Consider the following 14773-nt stretch of genomic DNA (forward strand, 5'->3'; position numbering starts at 1 on the left):
TCATGTCAACATACATTTATTTATTTTTTGCATACATACAACATAAACTGCTTCATACATAAATGTGCTGTCTGCTGTGCACATAAATTATGGAACATTGGATCTTAATGTGAATTACAGCTCTAGGTTTTCACTTTAATACATACAGAATATGTTCCACAACACAGACTCTTAGTTACTATGGATTATAGCCATAAAAAGGGACACCAACCTCACAAAAGGAGCATTTTATTTCCTATAAAATGTCATCTCGAACTGTGACATGACACAAAGCGCTGGCTAGTCACCTACTGTTAATGCAGATACAGTATCTACTGCACACTTTGAATAACACAGATGCATTTTAGAGATGACACTTACATGTAAGCAGAGGCAGCCGATACACTTGCTTACATAGAGAGCTACTGCCTTCATTGCAGTGAATGAAGATTATCTTTGCGTATTTTACAAGTGTTTAAACAGAAAGCAGAAGCATTAGTTAGGTGGCGCGTTCTTAAATCTGATGTTCATCTTTCATGAACCACTGTAATGCTTTTCAAATAACATAATTCCTGAAGGCTGGGGGAAATGGCATGTGTCGAGGCATGGTACCTGTTGCTCATCCTTCTGCAAATCTATTGCTTATCATCACCGTCAACGTTAACGCTGACTAACAGCAGTGAAAAAGTGAAGTAGGTAGTACAGGACAAAATACTGACACATCACCTCTGACAACACACACACACACACACACACACACACACCTGAAGAATGGTTACGATATCAGTGAGGCTCAGTCATAAAACACCCTCAAACAACCAAGGGATAGATATCACATGTGGATCAGAAAAAGCTGAGATTTTGACACCCAACACTCAAATCAAACTTCTGTCTGGAATGTGGGCCACACTGGAAATGTGTTCTGCTGACGCATCTGGGTCTGAGCAGAGTGTGTAGTTCAGTCTAATGAAGTCAGTCAAGATGGTACTCAGAGTACTCAATTGTACAGAGGCATTCTTATTTAGATGGAGAGTGGCATGAGACCCCCCCCCAACGAAACAGTCCTGTCTTGTATTGTCAACATTGCTGCGTAACAGCCTGGGTGTAGCCTCTGGCAGGCTGAGGGAATACATACATAGCTGCAGCCAGGAAAAAGTGAATACAGTAGCTGTTAGTGCAGAGCCTGTAAGGAAATACACCGCTTATACTCAAAAGGGAAAAGCTCCGGTATTCCACTCTTAAGTCTGTACACGCACTCACATCCAAATACAAACACTGTCAAACACGATAAGAGACGATTATGCACTTCAAACACATCACTTCTCACCACAGTAACATTACGATTATTCAGAATAAGTTCTATTAGAAATAAGAAGCATTTTAAACAAAGACTAAAGTGGGGAAAAAAAGTGCCCTCTTGTTGATGCATGGCATGTGCTTGCTGCCATGAACACAGATCACATCCTCTTTGTACTGTAACACACACACACACACCACATTCTTTAATAGTTTAGTGTGATGCTTTGGATGAATCAAGAAGGATCAAAATAACAAAAAAAAAAAAAAAAAAGCCCTCTTATGCTCACTCAGTCTTCAGGCTCAACAGCCAGGAGTGCACACGCAGTGCATTTCAGTTACTCTATGCAAACCACTGACACTGGTCAACACACACACACACACCCCCCCCCCCCCAATTATTTTCCATACTGGAAACACACATTTATACATAACTTCTATGTATAGGTTTTGATAGAGGGCTACAGAATATGTTCAGCTAAGCGTAAGAAACCTGAATGAACAGAGAGAAAACAAAATGCATTTCTATCCGCTGGATGAGATGATATTAAAGAGCATGGCTCCCTGGGTGAGCAGTCACATTAACTGACCTGTGCTGTCTTTTTCCACACTGTGGCTTTAGCAAGGAGGTGATGACAACCTCCAGTGCAAAATAAAGTACATTCATGATAAAAGCAAGCATACCATGTAATGCTATAATTTTTTATCTCACATACAAAAGAACAGAAATAAAACGTACAATTAACTATATTTGCAAATCAAAGAAAACTGCTGCGGACAGCAGCAAACATCGGGGCAAATGTAAACCTGCAGTGCATAACCTTCTGTGACGATACTGTGAAAAGTAGATTAGCATCAACTCCGGCGAGGAGCTCATTCAAAATGAAGGATATGAACCGTGGTGTGCAATTTTAAAAGTTACACAGATTTAGGTAAAACTTCGCAGGCAAGTGCAGCGTGGTGCACGGCCAAGGAATATTTTGATATTGCACAAGTGAATACACAAATGATTTGTGCGTATAGATATACTTTGATTAACATACTGTAGACACAGGCACATGTTTGCTGCCATGAATAAAAAATAACGGTCAGAATGATTCTTAGTAAAATAAGTGTTAATATCCGGGAACGTAAAGTCAACAACACACTTTTGGGCTCATACTCTTCTCATCGTACTGCTTGAGATACAAAGCCTTTCCTGTAATTCAGAAGGGAATTGGTCTATACTTCTTAAATACTGTCTCTTTTGTACATACACACATATACACATTTATCATAGATCTATACATATCTGGATATGCCCTTTACATATGAACTGTGATTCTATCTTTCCATTGAATCCCTGGGGAATAAGCCGTTGTCAGTGGGTCCCTCTGGGAGCTTTGGGTTACTGGTTGCAGTTCTATTTGGGATGGGAGGAGAGAGGGTCGGGATTGCTGCAGGCATGGAAGATAACCACTCTGGTTCTAAATTAAACACAGAGCTGGAAGGCTGCATCTGAGTTTGGGGCGCGAGGGAACTGGAAGGAAAGACTGGGTTTTGTGAAGTTTTGCTTGGAGGTTGAAAATCATCATCGAAAGTGACCCATTGCTTAGCTTGCTTTGCTACTGGGCCAGGTGGCTGGTGTCGAGGCGCAACGGCAGGTGGAAGAGATGAGGGTGCCACCATGGGTAAAGTGGGAGGAGGAGATGGGTTAAGGGCAAGAGGGAGTAAAGAAGCAGGAGCAGGATTAAGACTGGATGATGGTCCAAACAGAGACATGGTCTTTTGGAGTTGGGTGGTGGGTACAGCTGCAGGAGCTCCTGTTTGAGCTGGGGTGGGTATCAGTGGTGGAGTAAGAGACACAGTTCTCTGAAGGTTTGCTGTTGGAGGCGAAAGCTGAAAAGTGAAGTCAGGTGTGAGCGGGCGCCGCTGCTGCTGCTGCACCAGTGGGCCAGTGAAGGGGTTGGTGCTGCTGGGTCGGGCAGGAAGTGGGTCAGCTGAGAAAGGGTTGGGGGAGGCGCGTAGCGTCTCCTGAGAGCGACTGCGAGACGGGACCGGAGGAGGAGGGAGCAGCGTCGAGGCAAATGGTGACGGGGTGGAGAGTGAAGAAGAGGAGGATGAATCAAAGGCTTGCAAATCTGCTAGAGTGGAGGACTGGTGGGAGAAGGATGATGGGAGAGTGGTGGAGGAAAAGACAGTTGGCGTACGCCGGGAGGATCCTCTGGTCAGTGACTGGGTGGTGTGCCAAGAGGATGAGGAGGGCAAGAAATCAGATGTAAGTGTGTCAAAGGGGTCGGGCTTCCATTGTGCTTCTCCTTGAATCCCATTCAGTCCGTTTGTCTAAGAAAGGACAAAACAAAGAAAATGCTTCAACAACAAATGCACTGTGAAGATATGAACCACGCACAATTATGACTGGAGTACTTAACTATCAAATGAACCATATATTTTGAAACAAATGTTGACCCCTTGGTTATTCCTTGTAAACAAACTTGACTTGAATGACATTCATAACACAACATTGCCAAAGCTTTTTTTCCCCCTCCAACTTGTTTCCCCACCCATAAATGGTGTGACACGCACGCACGCACGACTACAAAAAATGGTTAAAATAAAACAAATCAAAGGAAATGTCAAAATAAATTCTGATGTCATTGGATATGAGCTCACTCAACATCTGCAGCACAGTGAACCCATATGAAAGGACAAGTGACAGGAAATGGATAACAGCAAGCATCACATTTTCATCTGTTTTTCTTATTTTCCCATCCTTCTCAAATCTTTTATGGTTTGATATGTTGACGGACAAAAGAAGTAAAAACAAATGACGCTCCGCTTTATGAGCCTAACACACAAACACAAAAAATATGCAAGGCCTTATAGGAGAGCAAAACATTCAGGTTTGGCATTAAAGATAAAATCGATTACAAAATAAGAAAAAGGGAAGTTACTGGGTTTAATGTATGAAAGGTTTTAACATCAGGACTGTGCTATGGAGGATGAGACAAAAAGGTGGTTTAATATCAAGTACCTTTCACCCTGAGGGCTTCTCCAGCTTGTGAAAAAGAGACAAATGTATCAGAAAGAGTAAAGCAGAAAGAAAGACAAAGAACACTCAGCTCATCTGACAGAAAAGGAAGCAGAAAAAGATCTTTTTCTATTTTTGTAGTCTTTAACCCACAGCAGTTTCATAAGTAGGTGTACAACATCTTATTTAATTAACCGGAGTTCAAAATCTGTCAAAGCGAACCCAAACAGCAATCTGGAAAAATAATCTCACTGTACTAATTAAATAAGTGTGTGTTCACTACTTCCAATAATTAAATGAAAAGAAAGTTGGCAACTACCTGTGCAGCTGGGGCAGTCTCAGACTTGGCAGCGTCAGGCGGCAGAGCATGAGAGGAGCGGGAACGTGGTGGGGGTTTAGGAGAGGCTAAACTCGGCTGAGGCCCGGCGGGGGCGGCAGCAGCAGGTGCAGCAGAAGGACCTGCTGCTTTAGGGGCTGGCGCTGGCTGTGGCTGGAGAGGAGCTGGAAGTGTGGGCTGCATTGGAGGTGGAAGCTGAGACTGAGCTGGAGGGGCAGCTGGCTGAGGCTGCATGGGAGGCTGCATGGGTGATGAAACCTGGGGCTTCACTGCAGGTGGAGCTGCAGGAGGTGCTCCTGAGGGTTGAGGACCTGAAGAAGTGAGGCAAGAGTGAGGAAACAGAAAACAGTTAAGGGTTAAAGTTGCTGTGTGACAACAAAAGACTTATTAATCAAATTTCCAGGTTTATTTTTTTCTGTGTATAATTAAATTAACTGGCCATTTGAACCCCTCTAAATGTAGCCTCTGTCTGAGATGGGCTGTTTTAGCTCCCGTCTCTTTTAGCTGTCCTTCCTTTGAGCCTAACATGTCCTGACTGGCTCGCAAAAGGAACCTGCCCCTCTAAGACTTTTGATCCTTACAGAAACAAACAGTGGTAGGTGGATTTCACCAATTCATCTTGTTCTTTAATCAAAATGGCAATTTATTAAACACACCAGAAGCTGTTTTAGTTTGAAGAACGATTTTGGCGACAGTTTTCACATTGGAATATCTCAGCAATGCCCCACTATCGATAATACAATTCATTAACCTCTATGAAAACGTATTTCTTTACCCAGAGGCAGGTCAGCTGGTTTGGTCTGGGCACTGGGCACAGGTCGTGGGGCTCCAGGGTGGGTATCTGAAATAGGGTGAGGGGCCCCGGGATGCACCTCTGGAATGGGCCTTGGTGCTCCAGGGTGAGATGGAGGTGGTGGGCGAGACTGAGGTGTCACACTGATTACCCCAGCTCGAGGAGGGATATTCTGAAGGGTGAAGAAAGAAAAGTGAATAGAAATTAGGAGGTGGGCAAAATTTAAAAAAGAAGAAAAAAAGAAAGAATGATGATAAATCTTAAGTATTAAACTCACTGGTCTGGAAGCACCTCCTGGTCCAGGTGCTCCTGCTGCTGTCTGCCCTCGACCTGAGAGACAAACAAACTGTAAGATAATTTGTTCCAAACAATACTGACCATGCAGGGTGTGCCCTGTAGGTTGAGATTCACAGAACAGGGACTTTTAAGATTAATAAGTTCAAGTTAAAGAAAATTTTAAAGCGGCACTAAATATCATTCGAACAGACTGCAAACTGACCTGAACCTATGACAGACCAAATTCCCTGTGGCTGACTTCATAATTAATGATGACTCAGTCATTCCTGAGCTGCAGGAGGTCTGGGAGAGAGGCAGGCCTTGTTCTGTGAGCCAACTGCTTACCACAGAGAAAGCATACTCCTCATCTTTCACTATTCTCTTCTTGAGCTCCTCTCAGAGCCTGCAAACATTTTCTCACGCCACTTGGATGTCTGTCTCTGTCTAACTAACTCCGTTAACTATACAGTCACCCCTGCCAACCACACGCACCCTTAATGTAACAGAGAGATTTAGCTAACCAGAGTCACCATACAAATGAGTCAGGTCACCAATAGGCTATTAATCCAAACCCTATCCTCCAGCCCAGGACAGGCGTATTTTGTATCAGGGTATTAACACATACCCAAGTAAAACACAACACAAAGATAAGCTCCCTTGTCTTTAATAGTATATGGATGCTCAGTGAAGCTTTGCATGCTATCAGGCACTCACCTGCAGCATCTGGCCGAGGAAGAGCAGGGCTTTTTTGTCCTTTGCAGCACAAAGGAAACCAAACCACATTTTGTTATACACAAACTGGAATAGTACTGATGGGATATACGTGCCCCCAAGGATAGTACGGTATAAAAAGCAGTAGCAAAAGCATATGCTGGCAATAATGCAGCAGTGCAGTGAAGCATGTGATGCTGTGAACACCCACCTGCCACCTCCAACTAATCAAAAGGGATTAGCCAAACTGAATTAAAGACCACCTCAAAGACCAAGAGATTTCCCTTCAACTCACATCATCTCCCCAGGTTTGACGACAACAATCAGACAACTACTCGTTTAGTCCGTAATGACAAAAGACACACTTGTCAGGTATCCTTTTCATCAGTATGTGCAAATGGTTTTTAACAAAGTATGGAACTCATGACCCCTGATTTATTTTCATTGTCCAACTTTTTATACAGTTGTAAAATATATTTCTAGAACCCAATGACCTCTGGTGGATGTCGTGTACTGCCAGTGAATATTAAATGGGAAGGAAGAAATATAACCTAACCTGCAACACATCTCTCTTTCTCAAACACGCACACACAAGATTAAAAAGAAGACTCAGAGTAAAACATCTGTAAATCATCAATGTCATAAAAAAGTCTAATTCACATTGATGACCGGGCGCAAAAATACAGGGATCTAAAAACAACTCCTCTCTGGTTACCTTGACTGGCCCTCCTACCAAGCCGTGGTTTGGGAAACTGGACACAGTCTTAAAGTCAAAGAGGGAAAACGATGTTTTGAAAATAAAGCACAGAAGGACACATGATAACCAATTTATTAAAACCAAAATTACTAAGTTTTGGTGTTGTTGAAACATCATGACAATGTCTACTATGTATATATATGTATATTACATACTACTCAGAAATCGAATAAATACAAGAAAGAGTAACCAATGTCTAAAACACTAAGAATACTGCAGGACTCACAGAGGGAGTACAGAGGGGGAGACACTAATGACTATATAAGAATTTATATCAGGGGTATCAAACATAAGGTCTTGGGGCCATAACTGGCCTGCCAAGACTCTAACCTGTGAAGGACGTCATACATTTTTATCTTTTAACCACGTTTTAAAAAGTTTCACTGCTTTTCTTACTGATGAAGACCGCCACCATGGCCATTCACAACACATCAACATAATAAATTATAATTAGTAATGTTACACATTTACTTTTCAGAATTTACGCCCAAAGATTCATACGGACAGATTTCTTTCACTTACCACACCAGCATTTCATTATAACGCAGCAAAACTGAGACAAAATGTTGAAAATAAAACTTCTTTATGCTGACATAAATCACTGGTTTCACCGGTCTGACCCATATCGGATCTAAATAGGTTGTATGTGGACTGCAATGTAAAATGAGCTTGACATCCCTGATTTGTATCAACTACAAAGAACAAACCAATAAAAAAAACACACACACACACACACACACACACACACACACACACACACACACACACACACACACACACACACACACACACACACACACACACACACACACACACTATGGAGAGTACTGGGAGGATGCACATTTAAACTTGACCTAAGTGGTCTTCAGCACATTTCAACTGACAAACTTCATAAACACAGTTAATTTTGTAGCTGCTCCCTGTAAACCAAACAGATCCAAATATCTCATTTCAAGTTTTCATGACACCCCAGCTGAAAAGCTCCAGCTAAATCCACAGTCCATCCAGATGTGTGTGCATTCATTAAGGTTCAGGTATATGTTGCATTAGTGTTTCAGCAAAAAAAAACATACATTTGGGAGAAAAATATTGTGTGTAAATTAAACTTAACTATAAGCCAATTTAAAAAAAAATGCATTTAAGTCTGAGCAGCTCTCAGTTAGCAAAATTAAAAAAAATTCAGACTATATAATGTTAAGTTATATATCTGGTGTTATTTGCTCAAGAGCATCTCTATGACAGCTGAGCATGTATGGCCAGTAATTATTAATAAGCTTTTTGTAATATGTTATTCCTACAAAGCTTGTTTGTAATTAAACTCTAGAAGCAAAATGATGACAATATTCAATATTTACATTAATCTGAAATCTCATAGCATATTCTTGTTTTACAGCACACACACAGACTAAATGTTCCCAAATCAGCACCGATTCATTGCTCCTGTCTGCGTGCAATTCAAATGAAAAACAGCATCTGCTACATCCAGTGCTTACACACATCAACTGCACAGCAATCACTTTACCTCCAGAGTGCCTTCTAATTGGCTCAGGGCTCACGCCTCCTTTAGAAATAAGGCAAAGCATGCGGGAAAGTGAAAATGTTAGCATCTGCCTACATGCCATACAATACCGGGGAAAAAAATTAAACTACAAATCCAAATTCAAATTAAAGATTTATTTAACAAATTTTCTCCGCATAGCTCTAATGGAAAACAGCACTTGCTAAAAGCAAACGCTTACGTAATGTAAGCATTTAACTACATAGCAATCACTTTACCTCCAGAGCTCCTTCTATCTGGCAGAGGGCTCATGCCTCCTTCAGATATCAGGCAAAGCATGGAAAAAAGGTGAAAATGTTATTATCTGCCTATATGTCACAAAACCAGGCAGAATAATTTAAAAAAATATATCCAAACTTCTAATTAATGTTAATTTTTAGCTGCTTATCGATGTATAGCTGGCATATAAAACAGTGCCTACTGCATGGAATGCTTAAGCAACCTAAGCATTTAACTGCACAGCAATCACTTTACCTCCAGAGTGCCTTCTAACTGGCAGAGGGCTCATGCCTCCTTCAGAAATAAGGCAAAGCGTGGGAGAAAGTGAAAATGTTAAACTCCACAATGCAATACCAGCCAGAAAAATCAAATCTACAAACTTCCACTTAAAAGTGACATCTATTTTCTCTAAGGTTGCCTGCTTATCTGTTCTTAAAAATCAGGCTTCAATGAAATGTATGCATGACTCCAGAATTTACTCTACCTGAAGGTGGTGGTGGGCGTTGTGGAGGTGCTGGTCTGGCAGGGGGGGCGTTGGGGCGAGGAGGAGGTGGACGTTTGGGCTCCAGGCCTTGAGCTGTGGGGGCACCAGGCTGGAAGTCAACAGGAGGCCCTGTGAGGAAAAGATATATATGTAAGAGGTAAATTTATTTATTTTAAAAAAGTAAGTAGATTAAGTGACATTTTTCCACATTTCCAAATGGGTCGAGAAAATGTATTCCTGCCCAGTTTAGAGACATTGTGAAAACATGCACATTTTCCCCAACGGTTTTTATACAATTTCTTGATCTAACAAAGCATCTGTTTAGTTTGGACTTAAGAAAAGATTATGTTAAAAATGTCACTTAAACATCTCTCAAAAAGAAAACAAGTAGTTTACTGTAATATACACATCATCTGCCAACACTAAACATAAATTACATCATCACGTATAACATTCCCTGATATTCCTTCCTCAGTTACAATGGACTTCAATCTACTCCCACACATTACAAACAACAAAATTACAGTTTACATTCCAGCAGACACAGACCGCCATGAAAGCACTTCTTTACTAAGTGCCGTATTTACCTTGCGATGGTCGGGAGGGCTGTGCTCCACGGCCAGGTCTGCTGGGTGCAGCAGGTTCTCCATGGGTGGGGGAGGGACAGGGGCTACTTCTGGGAGAAGGGAGAGGGGAAGATCCAGGGCCAGTCCCTGCTCCAGGCTGCAGGTGCTGAGGAAGGATCTCCTCAACCTCCTCGTCCACATCACCTGGTACGGGACACAAGAGGGCATGAATTAATAACTGGAAACAGTGCCCTACAGCCATCATTTATAGTGCACATTTTTCAGGGTAAGGACTGGGATTGCTTGGCAGCCATTCTTCACCTTCCATGTCGTAATCATCATCACCCACGTCTGTATCTTCAGCAAGCAGGGTGGAGCTGGCAGATGTGGGAATGCTTCCACAGATCCTCTCCACACTCATCTCTTCCTCCAGACTCTTGATCCAGCCTGGACTCTTCAGACGGATATCGATCACCTTGCCAAGGACCTTAAATGTAAACCAGGTGATACAGGCAAGGCAGAATAAAGAGAGTAGTTACCACATACGCCACCGACAAAAAAGGGTTGATAGACATTTATATGAGAGTTTAATAGTGATTTTAAATGTTTTGTCTTTTAGCTTTGGAATAATTTTATACTCGTGAAGACTTACAGTGGAAGCACTGAGAGACAGAGCAGCTAGAGCAGAGTACCCTTCCAAGAAAGTCACCCACATCTTCTCCTCAACGAACCTGTCCAAACAAGGCCACTGTCAATACACACTAACCATCTGAAGGTGATATGCCTGCCTCTTTGTATTAAGATATCAGGCTCACCTAATGAGGATAACTTCTCCAAAATTAGCAAACTTTTCCAGCAGCTCGTCTATGAGTGCATCATCAAAGTAGTCGTCAGGCCCGGAGGAGCAGAGTGACACCAGAATGGTCCCATCTGGAGGCCCCTGCCGGGCAATGACATCCTTGTAGACCTGATGCCGAGCCTCTGGGTCCACTTCTAGGATGTCCACATCTATCACTGCCACCACAGGCCTACAGATAGATACAAGGGAACGCAGGTCACTCCAATGATAGCGGCACTTGATTTACAAAAAAATGCCACATTTTAACCACCTCTGTTTCTAATCTATGTGATGAGATAGTTTAACTTTACAAAGTTTAATCTAAACCTTCACACTTCTATGCATGCTGTGAGTTACCTGTGGTCTGAGGTCTTCAGCTCAGCCCTTCCATAGTACTTTAAAGTGCCAGGGCTCCAGGTTTGTTCTACATCATCATCACTATCTCTAGATGAAGAAGCTGCTGCTACTATATTCATCTCCTGGGCTGTAAAAAATACACAAACACAAATATATATCAATGCAAGCATATCCTGAGCTCCTATTTCTATTTTTCCTGTGTTGCTTTAGAGATCTGTAATAAAAGGGAAAAATAATATGGTTTAGATAGGTTATACACACTGACTTTGCATCTAACCTGTTTTGTCAAAGTTCCACTTTCTCCTCTTCCAAAGTATACGGTCAGTCCAGGCGGGCGTGCGGCACTTCTCACTGGTGTCATAGTCTTCTGAGAAGAGGTCATACTTATAGGTGGGGGCAAAATCTAATTTTCCCTCAATAAAACCTCGAAAGACCTGTGGAAGACATTTTTAGATTAATATCTTCATCACAGGATCTTTTTTGTAATCCAAAGTACATTTACATGAAGTAAGAGACCATACTATACAGTCATTTCATATAATTAACATTACAACACAGAACACTCAATTTTTTATTTTTTTTTTTACAAACCAAAAGTTTGATATCATAAAAATCACAACATAAATTATTTATGTAAATCTGACATATTGCAATATATATTGAAACAGTGAAAAATACTGCTCTGCTGGTATCATCACATTGTTAGCAGATGTCCAGGCTCAGTCCCACAAATTAGCAGACACTCAAACATGGATGCGTAAAGTATAACATCTGCATAATTATGCATGTGTGCTGTAGGCTTTACCAAACCGGCATTCTTCTGGTCCAACAACTGGTCCCCTGCTGTCAAGGCATCCCAGTTCTGCTGCTTGATGAGATCTTTTACTTCCTCATTAGGCAGACTTATACGATAGTTAAAGTCTCCACACCAGAACACATAATCATGTGAATACAGCAGACGGCCCTGGAGGGTAAGATTTCTGTTATTAAGCATTTAACTTAGACAACAGGGTGTTTTTTTGACTTAATAATGTTATGGTTATTACCATGGGGAAACTGAGTCTGCGTGTGATCTCATTGTAGTCGTCATTCCTCTCTTTGACCTGTGATTGGCCGGCAGCAAAGTGGGAGCAGACGAAGCAGATGCTGGTGGTATGGAACAACAGGCGGATTGCCACACCTCCTTTATTACCTGTGGCGCCACCCATTCCAGTTTTTACAGTATCAACAGCTACATCCCTGGAACACAACGAATATCAGATTACATCTACTACCATACACCCCTAATTATATAACTACTAATGTGGTTTCTGTGCAGCTTATACCTGATAAATGGTGCATGCTGTGGGCGGATGAAAACAAAAAGACACACTCCCACCAGCTGCTCTGAGGCAAGCAGCACATACTTGTGGTCCCGTGAGATATTTTTTTGGAGCTCAGCAGCCCACAGCTTCTGGTTGGTAGTACTGAGACAGGAACAAAATGAGGCATTACAGTGCAGATGATAAAGTTAACCAAATTATCATGTTAACTGTCTAACTGTTAGAAAACCCTCAAAGCAGTTCATGTCATAGTTCTGGCATTGTCTAATGACCTGAGCAAGTTTTAGCAAACTCAAAACTGTAAATCCGCAGCCATTGCTGGAAACAACTTTTTTTTCTACTTTATTTTTCACTTTTAAAGCAATCAGTGTATCGTTGAAGCTTATATTTCTTATCTTCAGTTTTTTAAAGGAAAAAAAAGAAGCTCTAGTGTTGTTGTAATAACTACGAGACAAAGTTCTTTAATCTTAGATCACGATCTTGCACACATACCTGGCACTGACAATGTTTCCCGCATTCAGTTCAACCATTTCCTCGAAACCGATGGCAAAGATATCTATGGGGTTTGTTCTGCTGTCTGTAAAAAGGACAAAAATGTATTCATAACAATCCACCTTTTCTAGAAGCATTAATTACAATTTATTGTACTTTCTAAACGTTAAATGATCAGATTTAGATGTGACATCAAACTTATTTTGCCATTCCAATTGGTATCTCAGTTTCGTGAACTTATATAAGCAGTAACTTTTCATATTTAGTATAGACATGAGAATTCTTCCCATCTAAGGGAAAAAATGTGCAAACTGTCAGAAAACAAACAAACAAACAAAAAAAAAAAAAACCCCACCCAAATATTTCTCTTACCCAATAAATCAAAAGATATATAAATATATATCTGTAGATTATATATACAAAAAGTCCAAAACACTGACATACCCTGGAACTCAGGATGTCCTGCATTCTTTGGAGCATCCAGCAGCCAGTCGTTGAGTGTCTGGTTGCGGAAAGCAATGCTTCGAAACTGTTTACCCCCATTGACATTCCAGGTACCGATGCAAACACGAATCTGCTTGGGCCTTGTGTATTTATGGTAGTTCTGACACATTCCCAACAATACTCTTGGAGATGCTGCAGAAGGGAAAGGATTTGAATTAAAATGTAATTCTACAGTTAGTTTAGTAAGTTTATGTATATATGGACGGCTGCACTCAGGGTAACAAAACTAGAATGGGAAACGCTAACCAAAAGCAACAAAACCAATGGAAAGGTGGTATTCATATACTATGAATGAAAACCACAACAATGTCATAAAACATGGGGCATGGGAGAAAAGGATGCAAATCAGAGCTTGTGCTGAAATACAACAAAAGGTTCACATAATCAACCTTGGTAATGGTTCACTGCTGTCTGTAAAATTCCACTTAAAGGCGTGTTACATTTCAATGCAAAATTAAAAACATCTTTTTTAAAAATTACAGTTTAAGAAGCCTGATGATATGCAACAGATAGTCAATTAAACCACTACCAACACTGGTTTTCAAACAAATGAAAAATAAAAAGTAAAACAAATTATAGGACGAGGTTATGACAGGGTAGAAAAAGATCCATCCACTGGTAGCAGTCTGCCAGTTACTATACCTGATTGTAAGACAGGTTCAGTGACTACAATTGTGTGCGAAAGCAGAGAGGGAGAGAAGGGAAAGAAGTGTGGGTTAACCAGCGCTGTAACAGTTAATACCGGCAAAGCAGTCAGTCAGGCCGGAAGAACGTTAATATTAAGCTTCCCACTTTAGTGACACAGTAGCTTTTGGCTAACAGGGCTATAACATACAGGAGCATACAGAAAACATATCTAAGCAAATAATTTTCTCTTGATGGCAGATAAATAAAATTATATTATGAACATTAAAATGTAACTATTCACCCCAAATTTTAGGCAAGATACATCCACTAATCCAATGAACCCCCCCCCCAGCATTTACCATAAAGACTGGAAGTGGTGAGCAAAGCCCGAGCTTTGTCTGCCAAATCACTGTTGAGTGTGGAGCCTAGCCTCAGGATGTCTATAGCCTCCTGCTTTGAACTGTCAAAGAAGTTGTTCTGGATGGTCCGAGTCACAGAACGAGCTCCATCTTTCAGCTTCCCCGCCTACAATAACGACAGGTATTCACACACAGTGCAAAAAACAATTACATAAAGCCACCTTAATTTTTAACAATGCTCTCATTTGGTGTGAAGAGCCTGTACTTTCCGTTCCAGCAACGGAGAGA

General features: G+C 41.2%; 1 protein-coding gene across 7 annotated transcripts in view; it reads right to left on the reverse strand.

Annotated features, from left to right (window-relative positions):
- synj1 (synaptojanin 1) overlaps positions 1-14773 on the reverse strand; it is a 26107-nt gene continuing 11334 nt past the window's right edge. For 2 of the 7 annotated variants that reach the window (XM_086308827.1, XM_086308828.1), the window contains 23 exons: positions 14486-14651; positions 14142-14165; positions 13440-13631; positions 12996-13080; positions 12507-12647; positions 12228-12420; positions 11987-12145; positions 11459-11615; positions 11182-11308; positions 10802-11014; positions 10639-10717; positions 10308-10473; positions 10008-10190; positions 9421-9549; positions 9192-9230; positions 8936-8974; positions 8682-8720; positions 7118-7165; positions 6406-6444; positions 5693-5745; positions 5398-5587; positions 4605-4933; positions 1-3597 (listed from right to left, as the gene is read on the reverse strand). In XM_086308827.1, the coding sequence (XP_086164953.1) occupies positions 2599-3597; positions 4605-4933; positions 5398-5587; positions 5693-5745; positions 6406-6444; positions 7118-7165; positions 8682-8720; positions 8936-8974; positions 9192-9230; positions 9421-9549; positions 10008-10190; positions 10308-10473; positions 10639-10717; positions 10802-11014; positions 11182-11308; positions 11459-11615; positions 11987-12145; positions 12228-12420; positions 12507-12647; positions 12996-13080; positions 13440-13631; positions 14142-14165; positions 14486-14651 (3789 nt within the window). In that variant the 3' untranslated portion in view covers positions 1-2598. The remainder of the gene's footprint in view (positions 3598-4604; positions 4934-5397; positions 5588-5692; positions 5746-6405; positions 6445-7117; positions 7166-8681; positions 8721-8935; positions 8975-9191; positions 9231-9420; positions 9550-10007; positions 10191-10307; positions 10474-10638; positions 10718-10801; positions 11015-11181; positions 11309-11458; positions 11616-11986; positions 12146-12227; positions 12421-12506; positions 12648-12995; positions 13081-13439; positions 13632-14141; positions 14166-14485; positions 14652-14773) is intronic. The other 5 variants (XM_086308832.1, XM_086308833.1, XM_086308829.1 and 2 more) reach the window with 4 other exon arrangements.

Source organism: Aulonocara sp. 'chitande type north' Nkhata Bay, linkage group LG10 (assembly GCF_057382095.1).
Source record: "Aulonocara sp. 'chitande type north' Nkhata Bay isolate Kocher_YH1m ecotype deep benthic linkage group LG10, A_spYH_male_GT1.1, whole genome shotgun sequence".
In the NCBI taxonomy this organism is placed as follows: Eukaryota; Metazoa; Chordata; class Actinopteri; order Cichliformes; family Cichlidae; genus Aulonocara; species Aulonocara sp. 'chitande type north' Nkhata Bay.